General features: G+C 35.2%; 1 protein-coding gene across 4 annotated transcripts in view; it reads right to left on the reverse strand.

Moving 5' to 3' along the window:
* Positions 1-17,300, reverse strand: part of LOC144965766 (acetylcholine receptor subunit alpha-like) — a 122,177-nt gene that overhangs the window by 28,945 nt on the left and 75,932 nt on the right. For 2 of the 4 annotated variants that reach the window (XM_078901444.1, XM_078901445.1), the window contains exon 6: positions 14,883-14,912. The exons of the other annotated variants lie outside the window; for them this stretch is intronic. In XM_078901444.1, the coding sequence (XP_078757570.1) occupies positions 14,883-14,912 (30 nt within the window). The remainder of the gene's footprint in view (positions 1-14,882; positions 14,913-17,300) is intronic. 4 annotated transcript variants of the gene reach the window in all.

Below are 17,300 nucleotides of genomic sequence, written 5' to 3' on the forward strand. Positions count from 1 at the left end.
TCATGGCCATAGTGTCGAAGCTTATCCCAGTGTGCGTAGAGTGAAGTGGCCGAGCAACGCATTTACTAACTCCTGGGAAGGTCCATCCCTCAGAAGGGGCGCTCAGGGAAATAACCTGGGACTCAAACACGGCAAAAAATATTCCCAGTTGCTCCGTGCGCCATTGTTTTTGCAGTCCCCGACCCCTTTAGAAACCTGACGACCCAGGTTAAGATCAGAGATAGAAGGGACCAGGCAGAGGAGTTTATTTGTTGTTGTTGTATACCACTGAATGGACTTGGTTTGTTTTGTTTTGTTTGTAAGGGTTTTACGGCGCTTGCAACACATTAAGGTCATATCAGCGCCAGTAAAAAGGAAGAAAATGGGATAGTAAAAAGTTCTGGAACTACAATTAGAGCACCCAAGAAAAAGTAAGGCAAAGGGGATTTGTTTCAAATAGGAAACAGTAGATTCCAAGAGCCCACTATCAAAGTACTTAGTTTGAGATCACCTAAACGTCTCATTCAGACACAAGCACAGGTCCCAACAAAGAGGGATACACTCAAATGTTTACAAAGCATAAATAATATGTAAACAAAACAATAAAGAGCATAACAGACAGATGATTTACAAGGGAAAAATATAATCTCCCAAAACTCGAACTATACATTTGACTGTTTCCCTCCCAGCCAGGTCCTGGACAAAACCAAGTAATCCCATCCCATCCCGAGACAAAGACAGAAAACAAGTTGGAAAACAGACATAGGGGGATAGAAGACGCAACGAGTACGTCCCTGCCCATTATGGGAAGTCGGGAACCCCACCCAGTGAGTGAATGGAGTTGGATGGATAGGACAGCAGATCTGATGGACACAATGAACGGCTTCAATCAACATCTCATTCACTTTAACTTGCACAATGCTTGCTTTGGTTTCGTGGTAGACAGTTCGTCTGACGCCCGAGTTGCCAGGGTTCGAATCCATATTTGTGGCGATGCAGAGTCATTGTAAAAGTCTCATTTACAGTCTCACTTGTGTTAATTGGAGTACGTTACTGAATTGTAACAACGTTGTTCGTGTCCATATAAATCTACTACCAGCTGCACGTTGAGCTCATTGTGGGTTTTATGATACATCAAGCTCGTGTAAAATTACATTTACATTTGACCGAAAAATGATACATAACGATAGAAGTCTACAAATCATATTGCAGGTTTATTTCAGTTCCAAAAGCCATCACAAACATTCATCCACTGTATCACATAAGTCTTTGGTCACCAAATAAAAGCATGAAGTTTGCTATGTGTACAGTGCAACATAAAAGGATAGAAACAGTTTTACTGATAAAACCCTCAAATGATAACAAACCAATATGTTGTTGCTGGTAAGTTGCTTAATTGCATTTGTTAAAAAGCATAAACTGTGAAGCAAAAGTGTTGAAAATCGTTTGAATAAAGTTTAATGCAAAAAAAATAATTCTTAAGCACTTTATGCCGTTCTAAGCTGTCGTTGCTGCATTTTTTTTCATTATTAATTATTATTATTCTGATTAAGGATGAGGGGATAAAGAAAGAATGAAATTAAATGCACAGAGGTGTCATTTCTTGACAGTCACCTCTAAAGATTGCAACTCTTAAAACTATCATAAAAAGAATAGTGAAATTTTACATTAGGTATCTAGAAAATGCTGAACATAAAGCTACATTGGCCAATTAAGTTAGGGTTAGTAGAAAGACTTTTTATTCTGCCATATCTGATTCTTTCAGATAGTTCTACATAGCTGCCAACTTTTCAAAAATAAAATAAGGAACGCTCATTTTGCCCGGGATGAGGGGCGATGTGTGCCGAAGCCCCCCCCCCCCCCCCCCCCTTCATCGAATCGCAACATATAAAAGTCAGCCTTTTTAATTACTATTACTAACACTAACAAGTTTGAGATGACAGAGGCTAGTCCAAATGTTGCTCAATTATCGGGTTTAGTACCAGCACATTTGAATCGTTAAAATGACACTTTCCACAATGATTGTTGTTTTGTTTTTAAGGGTTTTACGGCGCTTGCAACACATTTAGGTTATATCAGCGCCAGTAAAAAGGAAGAAAATTGGATAGTAAAAAGTTCTAGAAGTACAGTTGAAGCATCCAAGAGAAAGTAAGACATAGGGGAACTGGGAACAAATAGGGATCAGATGTAGATTCCAAGAGCGTATCACCAATGTACTAAGTTTGAGATCACCTATAAGTCTTATCCGGACACAAGAACAAAATCCAACAAAGAGGAACACACTCAAATGCTTACATTATACATTAAAAAATAACAAATATAGTAATAATACATAACAGAGAGATGATTTACAAGGAAAAAAATATCATCTCCCAAAACAATAAATATGCATTTGACTGCTTCCCTCCCAGCTAGGACTCCGGCGAGGGCCAGGAAAAAAACAAGTAATCTCATTCCAAGACAAAGACTGAAAGCATGTTGGAAAACAGATATAAGGGGATAGAAGACACAGTGTGTACCTCCCTGCCCGCTATGGGAGCTTTCCACAATGAGATCAAAATTCAGAACGGACAATATAAAGAAAGAATTCAACTGCCTCAACTTTGATAAGGACCAATACACAAGAAGCACGATTGTAAAATAAATGAAATAACTTAAGATGGTTAGAAATGCATAACTACCAACCTGGTACATCACTTGAGAGGGCGTTTTGGGGTAAAAATTAGGTGAGTTCAGATAAAAAGTAGACGATTGCATATATGTTTTCTTTCATGCAACATAATGGTCTTTAAGTAGTATACTATAATAGTAGTTATAGTAAAATGCACCTCTAAATATTAGAGAATTCCTACTTCTTTACTTTGACAAGATAAACACACCTAAAAATGGAGTATACTTATTTTTCTTGAACCTAAACCGTTACAAAAGCTTGCTTGAAAAAAAAAAAATTAAAATCAGATGAAGATGTTTTTTAAAGGGATTAAATTTATATATTTCATAAATTAATAAAGGGAAATAATCATTGTCATCTTTAATCAATATAAGCAATTGATTTTCTTATTGAATACCTTCCAATCAAAAAGGTGGATTTAATTTTATTCTTAATTAAAATAATATTTGTAACAAATAGTGAAAGTATCAATACTGTCTTAGAATATTCAAAGTATATCGAGGCTAACATCCATATCCTATGCAAATCTCCAATACATTATGAAAGGTTTGAGTAAAATACAGGCGTCATATAAACGAATGGAACTTTTTTAATTGTTGAAAATCATTTATGTTAGAGGCATAATTCAAATTAAAGAGCTACACAAATGGAGATTATGCTCTCACTGGACACCAATAATAATGATAATAATAATAACAACAATAGTAGTAGTAGTAATAGTAATAATAATGGATCAATAATAATAATTCATTAGGCTCACATGGCTTTTTTACCACAAATTAGTCAAAAATTACAAAATACGGATTTTGAACTAAAAATAAGCACTTACGGACTCAGGAAGTCAAATACGGAACAAATCCGTTTTAACAGAACGGTTGGCAGCTATGGTTCTACAAAGCATTTGTCTCTCAAGCTGAGCAAATGAATGTTCATATAATATAAAAAAGGATATTGCAATGATGAACAGATTGTACTATATAAAGATAAAACGTTTTTGTAAACCCCCAAAATATGTCAATAACACTATACAATACAATGAATGTAATACAAATCAAATTCATGATTGTCATTACACCGATTGAAACGCTCTTTCCCTTCTATATTTATTTCTTTCATTAAAAATCTTTGTCTTCACCAAACTAATTAGTGTACCTTCAGGGATTCCTTTTTGTGAAAATACCCTGTGGTGTTTTAAGAACAGAATAATTTCAGACTTTCTAGGTAATGATCCCCTTGAACCATGTGCTGAAACATCTTCGACAAAGTTTTTAAATAATGACTTGACTCTATCTGTATCCTCATCTGACCATGACATGTATCTCCGATTTTTGCTTGAATTCCTCTTGGGTTCAGTTTGTTTTGAAGAACACGTAAGCTGATTTGGCACTCCTGCTTCACCATCAAATATTTCTTCTTGATTTGCAGCTGTTACTATGGATGTTCCAAAATTTGCATTTGAGTCTCTATTCACTACAGAGTCATTTGTTTCAATGTTACAATTTCCTTCCCCAGTGACCGATGCTGAGTTATCAATTTGACCCAAAAAATGACCAACTTCTGTTATTTCTCGTATTGCAAGTGGACACTGATAAATGTTTTGATTGATTGATTCACTGTGTCCCATATGTCGATAGAAGACATCTCTCTCGTGTTGTGGGACATCAAGTAAGGCAAATAATGTCGAAGCTCGGTGCCTGAATTTATCAGCTATTAACAACTGGGGTTTCTCTAAATCCTTTACTAAGGAAGTGACATATTTGATGGCAATGTAACCACTTACATGATCTTTGGATATTCCTGTATTTGGAAAAAGAAATGGGTTGTCTGAAATATCAACAGCTTTACGCTCCTGTGCAAGTTTCCTTAAAGGCTGAATTGTGTCATTGGGTATCAACACAGGGACCAACATCTTGCTTCCCTTTCCAGACTGATAGGCCAGCTTATACTTCTCAAGTAACGCTTTTTCCAGAGGATCAGTGACATGTTGTACAAGCTGGGGATCAACCCATACACCTGAATCTGCATCATTCCAGTCTTTTAACAACATCCTTGCGGGTTCTCCGCCTCTCTCGCATTAAACATTGTAAGCCTAGCTACGATGACATTGCGAAGCCTAACAAACATATGTGAATCAAATAATTGATAATCATCCTCACAAATACGGACCATCTCTTCAGTAATAAATTGCCGTAGCTTCTTTATATCATTCTCTAATGGCATCTCTTTGGGTTTTCTCAAATTTGTTCTCTTTGCTTCACATTGAACTCTGGCTGTAAAAAAAATACTATCCCAATTATAATCCAGGACAGCTTTGAACAAATCTATCTCTGCGGATTCTTCCATTTTGTTTTGCATTATATATTCCCCTTTTAAGAAATTAATTAACTTTTTCAATATAAATCCAATTGAAAGCTTCAAGCCTGCTTTCAATGTCCCATCCTCTTTCAAAGTCATTTCAGAAATGGTTTGCGATATTTCATTAAAGTTACAACGCTTCACCACGTCCTCTCCAGAGAAAGAAGGTTGATTCGTTCTCTTCCTAGTTTTTAAAATCAAATTTCCTAAGATGCGTAAATCACTCATTATAACTTTTCTCTCCTTCTTTGAACTTTTACTCCACAATTTTGTTCCTAACAATACTATAGCTTTGTCTGATCGACACAAATTTCCCACTTCATCATTCCGAAATTTGTCAAGAATATTCTCCTTTATTTCTTTACTTGCATTGGGAGCCACGGGATAAAATTTTACAACCCCAGTACACAGAGCATGCTCAGTACTACATTTCTTTTTGTGTTCATAAACCCTTCGTCCAGAGTAAAACCCCTTACAGCCAGCACACATAACAACTTCATGTGACCCTTGTGCTCTCTCACGCATAACTATTGAATTGTTTCTAGTGTTTGAATAAAAAATGCCCTTTTTCTTGAGATAATCCATTGTTCTATCCCTTTCCTTTACAGGCTGTTTCATGGCCTCTGTAACTTCTGTCTCATCTTTGTGTTTCCTCATCAAATGCCTTGAGAGTTTTGTTTGCAACTGTCCACAGTATGGACAGGGTCTCCTTGGCTTTTTGTATTTCTCTGGAAAAAAAAGAAGAAAATAAAGCACATCATGCTATGAACTATGAAAATAAATCAATAGACAGATCATATGCACATCAGCTACATGACAGCGATAGAGAGGAATAGCATTCCAAATATTTAAGGCCTGGACAAGTAACTGTCATAATTCCTTCTTGTTATATACTTTTCTACCATCTATTCCTTTGGAAGAGGTATGTTAGATTTGTGGAGACCTCTGCCACATAACAAATCCAGTGAAAAGACGCCATATTTTTGTTTTGAAATAGAAATAAATAGATCAATCCACCCACTTCACTGGGTTCAGGGTTCCCTCTTCATTATAATCAAAATATGAACATAAATCGGAATAGTAACACATTGAAGTCTCATCTGAATACATAGATTGTCCTTTGTTGTTTCAGCGAAAAATCAGACAGAATGTCAAAAGAATTTTAGGTTTTTCCCCAACCACCCCTTGGAGGTATCAGTATCAGCGGAATGGTAAGCATCATGTTTTTTACGTTGAGCAACAAAATTTACTCCAAATGCTTCACTCGACCCAGGCGGAAAAGCAATCAAGAATAGACCCAAGTCCTATCCAAAGACTAACATTTCATTTAAGTTTATTGTAGGCCCTTGGCCAATCGACAAAATTCAATTCACATAAATTATTTACAACAATCAGAAATTAATTATATCAATAATAGTAATAGAATGCAATGAAGGCAATATCATAATAATAATAATAATAATAATAATAATAATAATAATAATAATAATAATAATAATAATAATAATAATAATAATAATAATAATAACAGTAGCGGCTATAAGTAACAATTAATATAGTAACAAAAGTAATAATAGACTATAGTTCATAGTCATAACAATGACTTTCTTTGTCATTGAGGGAGTGAGAAAACATCACCGGCTGGCAGAACAAACAGCCGACATCAATCAAACGTCCTCCAGACCGGTTGAGCATCGGCTTCATTAATTCCTTAAAGACTTCCCCCCAACTGCCTGAACGATGCTGATGCCCAGACAACTTAATCCTGATTTATATTTTGTGGGAATGAAATATGACATGTATATGCCGGAAATATTTCAATAACAAACACACTGTTCAGATAGAAAATATTTGAGTCTTGCCTTTGTTAATTGATACAGGTAAGTTAGGAAAATAAATGCTAGTAAAAACGATCAGCAAGTTCGTGAACACTGCTTCTCAACTCGAACATATGTTTTCATCAAATCTACACACATCATGTTGTGAGCTGAATTTTAATGATCTCAGTTGTCATTGAAAGGAAACCCAAGAATTTTAGAATAAAGAAAAATATTGAACCTGGAAGTCAAAAGGGTTTGTAGCACAGCAGGCATTATCAAAGTATAATTTTAGTACCGACAAATTAAAAAGAAAATGTGCTTTTCTTTAAATGCTCCCAATCATCATATACTGTTTAGGTTGCAAGATTAATAAAAATGTTATCTACTCTGATTCTCGTTAAGTTTCCAGCTGGTCTGTGAAAAAAAAGCCTTAAGCATCATAGAAATACAAAGAAACAGTTTTAATATATAGATGGGTTGTAACAAAAAAACCATTTTAACACTTACAATACAAGCAATTTAAGTCTATTACAGACAAAAAAAAACCCCAATAAAATAAACATGAACATTTTTATGGCTGGTTTCACTGATATCACTCACACATTGGGGTTTCAGATTCTAAGATGTCCACCCTATCAAATTTGGATTTGTGCTTGTTATGTAAATGGTAGCGTATTTTGCGACGCAGCACTGCCAAAACAGAAAAAAAATGCAATAACACAAATGCAGCACCATGGAGGGGGTGGAAGTTTTCTTTTAAAAGGAATGGGTAAATTAAAATTGATCCCACAAATATCAAAGGAGAAGAATGACAAAAAAATGACTCACCATTGCACGTAACACGTTGGTTTGCAAGTGTATAGCATTCGGGTTGAACCTGGGTCCCAGACTGGCAACGAGGTTCAGTCTGTGATAGTTGTGGATGAGGCTCTGACTGAGTTGGGGAATGAGCACTAGGTTCCAAAGACAATGATGTACTCAGCATTGGGTACCTCACAGAGTACGTAGAGGAATCAGACTCGGAGTCAGCAACAAAATCGGGACCCTGTATATTTTGTGGAAAAGATGACAGATCAATCAATTTATTCATGTTGACAATAAACATGAAGAGCCATTGTTTAATAATCCAACTAAACAATTAGCTGGTTAATAATGCAAGTATAATAAAAAAGAGTTGAGAAAGGCAGACATATTGTCTAAGTATTTAATATGTTCAACTGTGCTTGGATAAATATAGATACACCAACCAGGGTTTCAGTAAACCGTTTTTAACCAACTCTTTAAATCCTACACCAGGACCAACAACTACAAAACAATTTTTTATATCACTACGATTCTGGACATATAAACGGTTGTCATTGCAACAATATGAACTTCCTAACCTTGCAACTGCAATATAGTTAACAAAAAAAGTTGATAAACATTACGATGCAAGAGAATTTGGACAAAATGCGAGATCAAAAGTATAATCCCAACAGAAGCTATTTTAATTTTTCCTGGAAACGCATCATTTTCACATTTTGTCAAATAAAAAAACAAACGACTTCAAATGTGAATGGCTCATCAATGAATATCACTTCAAAATATAACGAGGAAGGTTTAAAATAGTGTTATTGTTGGCGAAGTCCACTGCAAAGAAAAATTTTTAACAACAAAAAACTAGGAGATCTCACTGGTGTAAAACAGTGTTGTCCTTGTCCTGAAATATTGTATTGCGCCTAACAGACTGCAGGTCTCATCTTTTGTGGCAAATGTGTTTTGTCCACCACAAAATATGTTGATGTGAAGCATTTTGAGCATGGTGCCAACTGTGGATAAACGCTATACAAATGTTATGATTTTATTTTAATGTACATACTTACCACAAATGAATCATGTGATATGGAACTTTGTTCTGCATCACTTTCAGGCTCTGAGTTGGAGTCTATATAGAAAATAAAAACAACAAAAAAAAAGCTGAAGACTATCATGTGCAAGTTTTTCTCTAAACTCTTAAACAAAAAATCATGCCATCTTGTGCTGTAAAAGGATTTTTTAAAAATTATTTACCTTATGACTATTGTCCTTTGGAAAAAAAAAGAAAATTAAGTCCGAAACCTTCTGGCTATTTTCTTTTAAATTTCAAGAACGTCAGAGTTGGCAAGGGAGGACGGAAATATAATTCCAGAAACCAATCTGTCTATAATCATATCCATATGATAGTTTTTCGTTCAAGATTCAGGTACAGTCCACTTAGGATAATCGCAATACCTTGGGATCATCGAAAATGTTGGGATTAACCGAAATTCAGTTTCCTGTCCACTATTTCAACATTTTACACATTTATTGTCAACTCAAACCAGTAAATAATATTCTTAGTCCACCACATACAGAGCAATTTGATTGAAACAAAAACCATATGGCAGCCCCGTGTAGATTTGTCAACCAAAAGCAGCTATGAAGCAAGCCGATATCTTATTCAGATTGGAAGAAGTTTCAATCTTTTTTCTCAACAATTCAACATTTGTCAGAGTTAAAGAGATTAGCCTTAATGAGAGACAATAAGCTCTCACCAAACTCGTTGGTCACAATGCACAGTTGTTAATCCTAAAACAAAGGATATCGCTCAGTCTCTCTTTATAACTGTCATTTATAACCTGTTGTCAAGATTATGACCAGCCCCACCCCTCTTCTATTTAATGGCCACCGATGACGTCACAAACCCATACTGCAGAGCCCCGCCCTCTTTCGACTCTAACAGAGTGGTGACACACTACTGTAGCATTAAATCCTGCTCACTCTCGATTCTTCAACCTGTCACGATTTCATCCATGATGAAATTTAATCATGATATACTGTTTGATTTCTTGAATTTACCACTTTTTAAAAAACCGAAGTTTGTTGCAATTAACCAGTGACTTTTATATAGAATTATTTCCATTGCTTAGGAAATATTGTGATTAACCGAAAGTTGCGATTAAACGAGTTGCAATTATCCGGAGTGGACTGTAATAGTATTACACATCATGACTCAAAAAAAAAAAAAAAAAAAAAGCAAACTATGTGTACCTAAATGTTATTCATTTCCTCATCAAATTACATTCTTACCATTAACATCATAGATCACATCAAAAGGGTTGTCTGGATTGACAGCAAGACATTTTTCAGGATTTTTAAAGCTCAAATCTCTCTGATCTTAAGTTACAAAAGAAATAGCATATTCTCAACATTAAACTATGATTTTGTGATGGCTGTGATATGGCATACTGTATGCATAAAGCAAGATGCAAAGACAGGTTTAAGTTTAAATTATTTTATATTCTTTTCAAAAATCCATTCTAGTTTTGCCAAAATAAAATAAACACGAGAAGTGTTGAGTTGGATAAAGCTAAAACTAAAAGTAGTAGTGGTAGTAGTAGTAGGAGTAGTAGTAAACGACAGATCTTACTCACTAGTGTGAATCTACAGTCTACAGAAGTTCCCGAATTATCTGACTCCACTTCCAAATGACTGACTGACAAGTGACAATCATCAATCGGTGTGTGTGTGATTGTGATGTCTACCCTATTGAAAATCTTAAATCAACAGTGATGTAATAAGAATGGCCAATAACTTACCATTTAAATTATCTCGGTGTCTCTTCAATGATGCCTCCAGCATCAATTTACCCCACGATGCCATAGACGTCTAGTTTGGAACTCAGCAAGTGACGAAAAAATACTTGCGGCTATAGAGAGGACGTCCGTCGGCCACTCTCTCCGCAAGTCAATTGTCAGTGGTTATCAGATAATCATTGGTTCTTGAAAAATATAGAAACACAGCGGTTCATTTAAAAAGACTCTTTTGTAGATCAAGATATAATGTTAGGTATTGCACTTTAAAATCTCTTCAGACATAGAACGGGTCAACTTGACGTCTAGACCAAATCATTTCGAAGATCGATATGGCAACAGCAACGCCTGGAATGGAGGATTTAAATGCGGCATCTGACGATTCTACTGCTATGACAGAAGATGCTCCATTTCACGACGTCGAGATGGCTTCAACTGGCATCAGGCATCAACATGCTACTCAATAATGGGTTTGATGAAGCGTTTGACTAAGAATTAAAGCTGATAACTGATAACCACCTACCTACTACTGACTTGCGGAGTGAGTGAGTGCCGAGTGCCTCTTTATGCGCGAAATTGACTAAACATACGTTTCACGAAAAAAAGAGTTACTATGTTTGCTTGTCTCTTGTCACCAAGATAAGAATCCGGACCAAGATTCGATAAATCTGTTTCTAAAAATAGATTATAATTCGTATATCTTGTTCATTCCTCAGTTCATCAACTTTCACACAATTTTATATTAGGTTTTCATTACTATAAAAATCCATATAATGCTCTAGAATTTTAGAGAAAATTTCGGAAAGATATATTGCCTCACTATTGAAATATATCGATGAAAACACTGGTACCCCTATTGTACTTTTTTCAGGCGGTCACCTTATTGACCAACGTGAAAATTTAGGCATAACTCTTCTTACTGTGGTGTTTAACAAATAACTTCAATACTATGATTTACAATTATATATCCTTGACGGTTGGGTTGACAACTTTAAACTAAAAATAGAAAAGTGAATGTGCTAGAGGTCAAATCAATAGGGGGACCGGATTTTGGTCTCCCTATTGGTAAAGTACTGTAAAATGAACTAATAGGGGTACCAAAAGTCTCCCTATCCGGTATTAATACATATATATATATATATATATATATATATATATATATATATAATATAGCACGATATTCACTTAACGTGTTCAAAGCGCTTTACACAGGGTCCCTGACCAACAGCAATATGTAACAGAGACGAGACATGACGCCTGTTAGGCGATATTACAAGTATTTTCCGACGGATACGACGCTGTTAACGACCAGCTACCTGAATACGGCGAGAGAATGTGAGTAAAGAGCCTTTTCCAAGGACTCAACAATGCGCCTAGCGAGGCTCGAACCCAGGACCGTCCAATCCGAGAGCAAGTGTCATACACAAGACCACATAGCCGCACAATAGTAACACAATACTGATTAAACAAGACGCAAATTTAGATACCTTTGGTATCGTGATTTTTAATAACTCTGGTACAACTTGCATCGTCTCTTAAGTAATAGAGCAATCTCAAGAATTGACGCAAGGCAAGGTCTTGTTCCTGTTACTCATAAATCGTCAAAAATTTCTCATATCTATAGGTATGGAGATAGCCTCAAAACTTATTCCGGTATGTTTTGTTGCACTATATATATATATATATATATATATATATATATATATATATATATATATATATATATTTATATATGTGTACATATACATATGTGTAAACATATATACATATATATATATATATATATATATATATATATATATATATATATATTAACCCATGCTACGCTCTGTACAGTTATTCATCGACTTTCCGTCTAATTAACTATATTATCCGGAGTAAACAGAGACGTTGGTAAACTATCAAATGTCAAGCTAGTAACCGGGTAAGCCAATTTTCGATCAGTTCATGTCAGTGCCTTAATTGATCTTTTAGAGGGTTTTTTTTTTAAAGCATCTAGTACTCGTACAATCCTCATGCCAAAGCAAACCCTTATTAACTTAATTTGTATTAGTCGGATGTGTAAAACTTATAGTTGGCCTCGAGGACATTTCTGCCTTACTTTGTCAAAACTCCTTTTGAAAAAAAAAATTGGCCAGAAAACTCGTCGTCCACAATATCCATCGATTAAAATGATCCCAATCTCGTCAAATTCTACCAAACCTGGGACTTCTAAGAATCCATACAGCATAGTTAAGGAAGTTCTGAGTTTGAGAGTTTTTTTTTTTTTGGAAAATATGAGGGTCTATTTAATGGATCGATATTGGTGCGACTATAGTGACAGGGGTTTAGCCATCGCCTTCAGATTGGAAGGTCCTGGGTTCGAGTCCCGCTCTGCACGGCGCATAATTGAGTCATTTGGAAACGTTCGGAGATCTGATCCGTCATAAAAATTATATATTATTATAACACGGTGAGCAAATCTCGTATGTAGACTTCATTCAGAGTTTTGATCCACTGATCGTGAAAATCGGGACTTCAGATGTTTGATCCGTCGACCATCGGTATGTGACCCATCTTGTCAAAGCGGTCATAGGTCGGGATGGGATAGATGCTAGGAATTGACTTAATACATAGAATGAAGCTGACGTCACTCGGGTCTTTGTTATTGCTTTTTTGCCATCCGAGTTAATGAGAAATTCTCACTAACTGTGTTAACCCAGACTATAAACGTTTAAGGTTACACATAGTTTTGTGTATTGGTCCGGTATACTTCCGTGATGCAATGTTGTGAGCTTCTTAGGCAAGTGTATACTATTTATAGCCACAAATATCAAACTTGGAGTTAATTTATAAATGTTAGGATGGAGAATAAATACAATTTCTTTATTTACAAATATATACGATATATCATATTGCTTCATTAGTTTAATAATTCCAAGTTCGTTTTTAAAGTCCAGTTCAATCTTACGTAATACCGTTTTGACATGGTGCATCACGGATAAATGGGAGCGATTCTATATTCACATTTTCGTCCAACCTTGTCATCGCTCACATGATTTGTTGCTGGATTTGACTTTTCTCAATAAATATAAACATGTTACTTTGTTTAACAAAGTTGTAAACATACTCATGAGTCATACTGAGCAAAAATGGCCAAATGTGACGTTGGATATTTCTCAAACTGTGAACACTTTTCACTATGTGTGTCATTTTAAGCACATTTTGCAATGTGACCAATGACCTCGAGCACATGGAAAGGTCATATAGATCATCCTCAGTGACTTTTCGTCACCTCGTTCACCCGAGAGACAAAGCGGAGGAAATCTTAAAATATCACAAGGAAAATACCCTCAACCCGACGTGTACACAATTTGAAGTTCTGATAATCGGACGCATTTTTGGGCCTTTTTTAACACTACTATAATCGAGAACTTTCAATTTCGTTGGTTTGAGATTGTTTCAGTTATAACAATTAGCCCTTAACAATTTGAGTTATCAGACCAGCAAGTAAGTACACGTCGCCTCAACCACACCAGATCGTGTTAAATCTTGAAAAGAAAAATAGATAAAAGAGAGAGAACCATAAAATTCCAATGTGTACCAAGCCAGAAAGGTTACAGTGTTATGAAAATATAATGCCATTTAAAGACGTTGTCAGAAAAAATTGAACATTGTACTTTTAATAGAATGCGGAATAGAAGAAAGAGTTATGGGATGGAATAGAATGGTGACAGCTAATCTTTTCCAAATCTGGAGTGAGATATGTAGATAGATATTAATAATTAATTAATCATAATAATATTGATGATAGATAAATTCACAGATAGAAAAACAGTCAGACAGATTAAATTATATATATATATATATATATATATATATATATATATATATATAGAGAGAGAGAGAGAGAGAGAGAGAGAGAGAGAGAGAGAGAGAGAGGGAGAGAGAGAGGGGTGGGGGGAGATCGACAGATAGATAGTATGATAGGGAGAAGATAGATAGATAATTAGACAGATATGTAGATGGATAGATAGATAGATAGATAGATAGATAGATAAATAGATAGATAGATAGATAGATAGATAGATAGATAGATCTATAAATAGATGGATGGATGGATGGATGGAGAGATAGGTAGATAGATATTTGGAGAAAGAAAGAAAGAAAAAGAGAAAAACCGAGAGGGAGCGAGATAAAGGGAGAGAAAGAGAAAGAAGAGATAAGATAGATAGATAGATAGATAGATAGATAGATAGAGAGAGAGAGAGAGAGAGGGAGAGAGAGAGACAGAGAGAGAGAGAGAGAGAGAGAGAGAGAAAGGGGGGGGGGGGGTATTAAGATGACTTGAAAGGAAACGACCTTCAACCAGAGTAGAAGAGCACGAACCGAGATATATAGTCGCATCCCAGTGAAATTGCAGTGTTAGGAAATGATAATTAGAAAGAGTGAGCTGAGAATGGAATAAGTTATAATTAGGTACATTACCGGGTACTTGCGTCTGAATATTCTAGGTAGCTGTTGAGTTGACAACCAATTATTAAACATCAAGTAGGTATATTATGACAAAATAAAATAATAATGGTAATGATAATGATGACGGTAATGATGATGATGAAGAAGAAGAAGAAGAAGAAGAAGAAGAAGAAGATGATGATGATGATGATGATGATGATGATGATGATGATGATGATGATGATGATGATGATGATGATGATGATGATGATCATAATAATAGTAATAATAATAATAATAATAATAATAATAATAATAATAATAATAATAATAATAATAATAATAATAATAATAATAATAATAATAATAATATAAAATATTGATAACGATGGTAATGATGACGATGATGATGATGATGATGATGATGATGATGATAATGATAATAATAATAATAATAATAATTATAATTATATTCTTCTTCTTCTTCTTCTTCTTCTTCTTCTTCTTCTTCTTCTTCTTCTTCTTCTTCTTCTTCTTCTTCTTCTTCTTCTTCTTCTTCTTCTACTTCTTCTTCACCTCCTCCTCCTCCTCCTCCTCCTCCTCCTCCTCCTCCTCCTCCTCCTCCTCCTTCTTCTTCTTCTTCTTCTTTTTCTTCTCCTTCTTCACCTGGGAAAAGTTGACGTTTCAAAACACTCTGGGTATTGTTCTATAAAGCAAAGAAGACACGCAATTTCCTTTTTTTTTTCAACCTATGAATAAATTACAAGAAAATTGTAGTTTTCTCTGAATTATGAAAATGTGACTCTGCAAGTAGCAATCTTTCACTTATTGTCTGATACTAGAACCGTGGCCTTCGTAAAGTTATAGCCTCACACTGACCAAAAAATGACGTCAAAATGCCAGTCTTTTGCCACAAAAGAAAACAAATTTTCAGTTGTATTCAATAGTTCAACCAATGGGACCACTTGTTTCCATGAATACTACTTACTAAGCGGTGCAAAAACCAAATAATGGCGTCAAAATGCCAGTCTTTTTGGGTTTCAATGTCAGGCTATAACTTAACGATGGCTACGCTAGAACCCACTAGGACACATATATATATATATAGAGTTTGACGTCATTTTTTAGGTTTGCGCAGCGTCGAGTGGGTTGTCTTTAATAGAGCTCAAGCAAACAAGAGATCCCATTGGTCGAACCATTGAATACAACTAACGATTGTTTTCTTTTGTGGCCAGATCCTTGTCTTTTGACGTCAGTGTTTTGGTCAGTGTCAGGCTTTAAGTTTAAGAAGGCCATGCTCTGTACGCGGCCTTCGTAAAATCATGACCTGAAACTGACCAACAAATGATATTATCAAAGACACGTCTTTGGTCACAAAAGAAAACAAATTTTGAGTTGTATTCAACAGTTCAACCAATGGGATCACTTGTTTCCACTATTAAAGACAACTCACTAGGCTGTCCAAAAACCTAAAAATTACGCCAAAATTTAGTGGTTCCGGTGTAAGGCTATAAGTAAACAATTGTGATGCGTTGTACCTCCGCACATGCAGTCAATTACGTGAATGCGTTTATCACAAATTCTGTCCCTTCGTCCTCAGTCGTGTCCAACACGATGAATTTGAGATTTAGAGGACAGCACACATGTAAGCATCAACTTTTGGGTTCCATTGTTTCTACGAGTGAACAAACTCACAAAATCACACAATCATAAAAAAACAAAAACAAACCGCAACACTGAGATGCTATTCCTTGTCCACCAATCCTGGGACTGCATTTGATATAATATAATGCACTTATTCAATACAAGCCTTTATGAAGACCTTCATGATAAGCAGTTACTTTTACTTAGTGGAAAAAATACCTAAATAGGTTTGAAGCCACAAAGAGGACAAACAAAGCTCAGGAAAATATAAAATAAAAAGAAACTGTTTTGTTCTTTTTCCGAGGCCATAATGGTATTTTGTTAAATATCTTGGACAGTCTATAAATTCTGTCAGCTTAGTGTTCACTTTGGGGGAAAAAACGAACTAGATAAGTGAGAAATCATTTATAAGATGTGTTAACATTTGAGTAATTGTATTTTCTGCCAAATCCAGTCCATTGATTGGTGAAAAAAAATGATAATTACAACGATAAAAACCAACGGCCTGTCATCTGTTTGCATGAATTGTTGTGATTTGTGACTTTCGGAGGAGGAAGGAGGAGAGAAAGTAGAAGAAGAAGATGAAGAAGAAGAAGAAGAAGAAGAAGAAGAAGAAGAAGAAGAAGAAGAAGAAGAAGAAGAAGAAGAAGAAGAAGAAGAAGAAGAAAAATAAGTTGTTGGCTGAAGAAGAGTTTTGAGTCCGAAACTATCCGCGTTTGGCATTTTGTTCTTTTTTTTTTTTAAGCTGTTATATTCATTTTTTGTTTATTGTTTCATTCATTGGCAGCAGAATTCAACATTTTAAAT

This window comes from Berghia stephanieae, chromosome 2 (assembly GCF_034508935.2).
Source record: "Berghia stephanieae isolate SIO BIC M18660-M18661 chromosome 2, UCSD_Bste_1.3, whole genome shotgun sequence".
NCBI classification, from domain to species: Eukaryota; Metazoa; Mollusca; class Gastropoda; order Nudibranchia; family Aeolidiidae; genus Berghia; species Berghia stephanieae.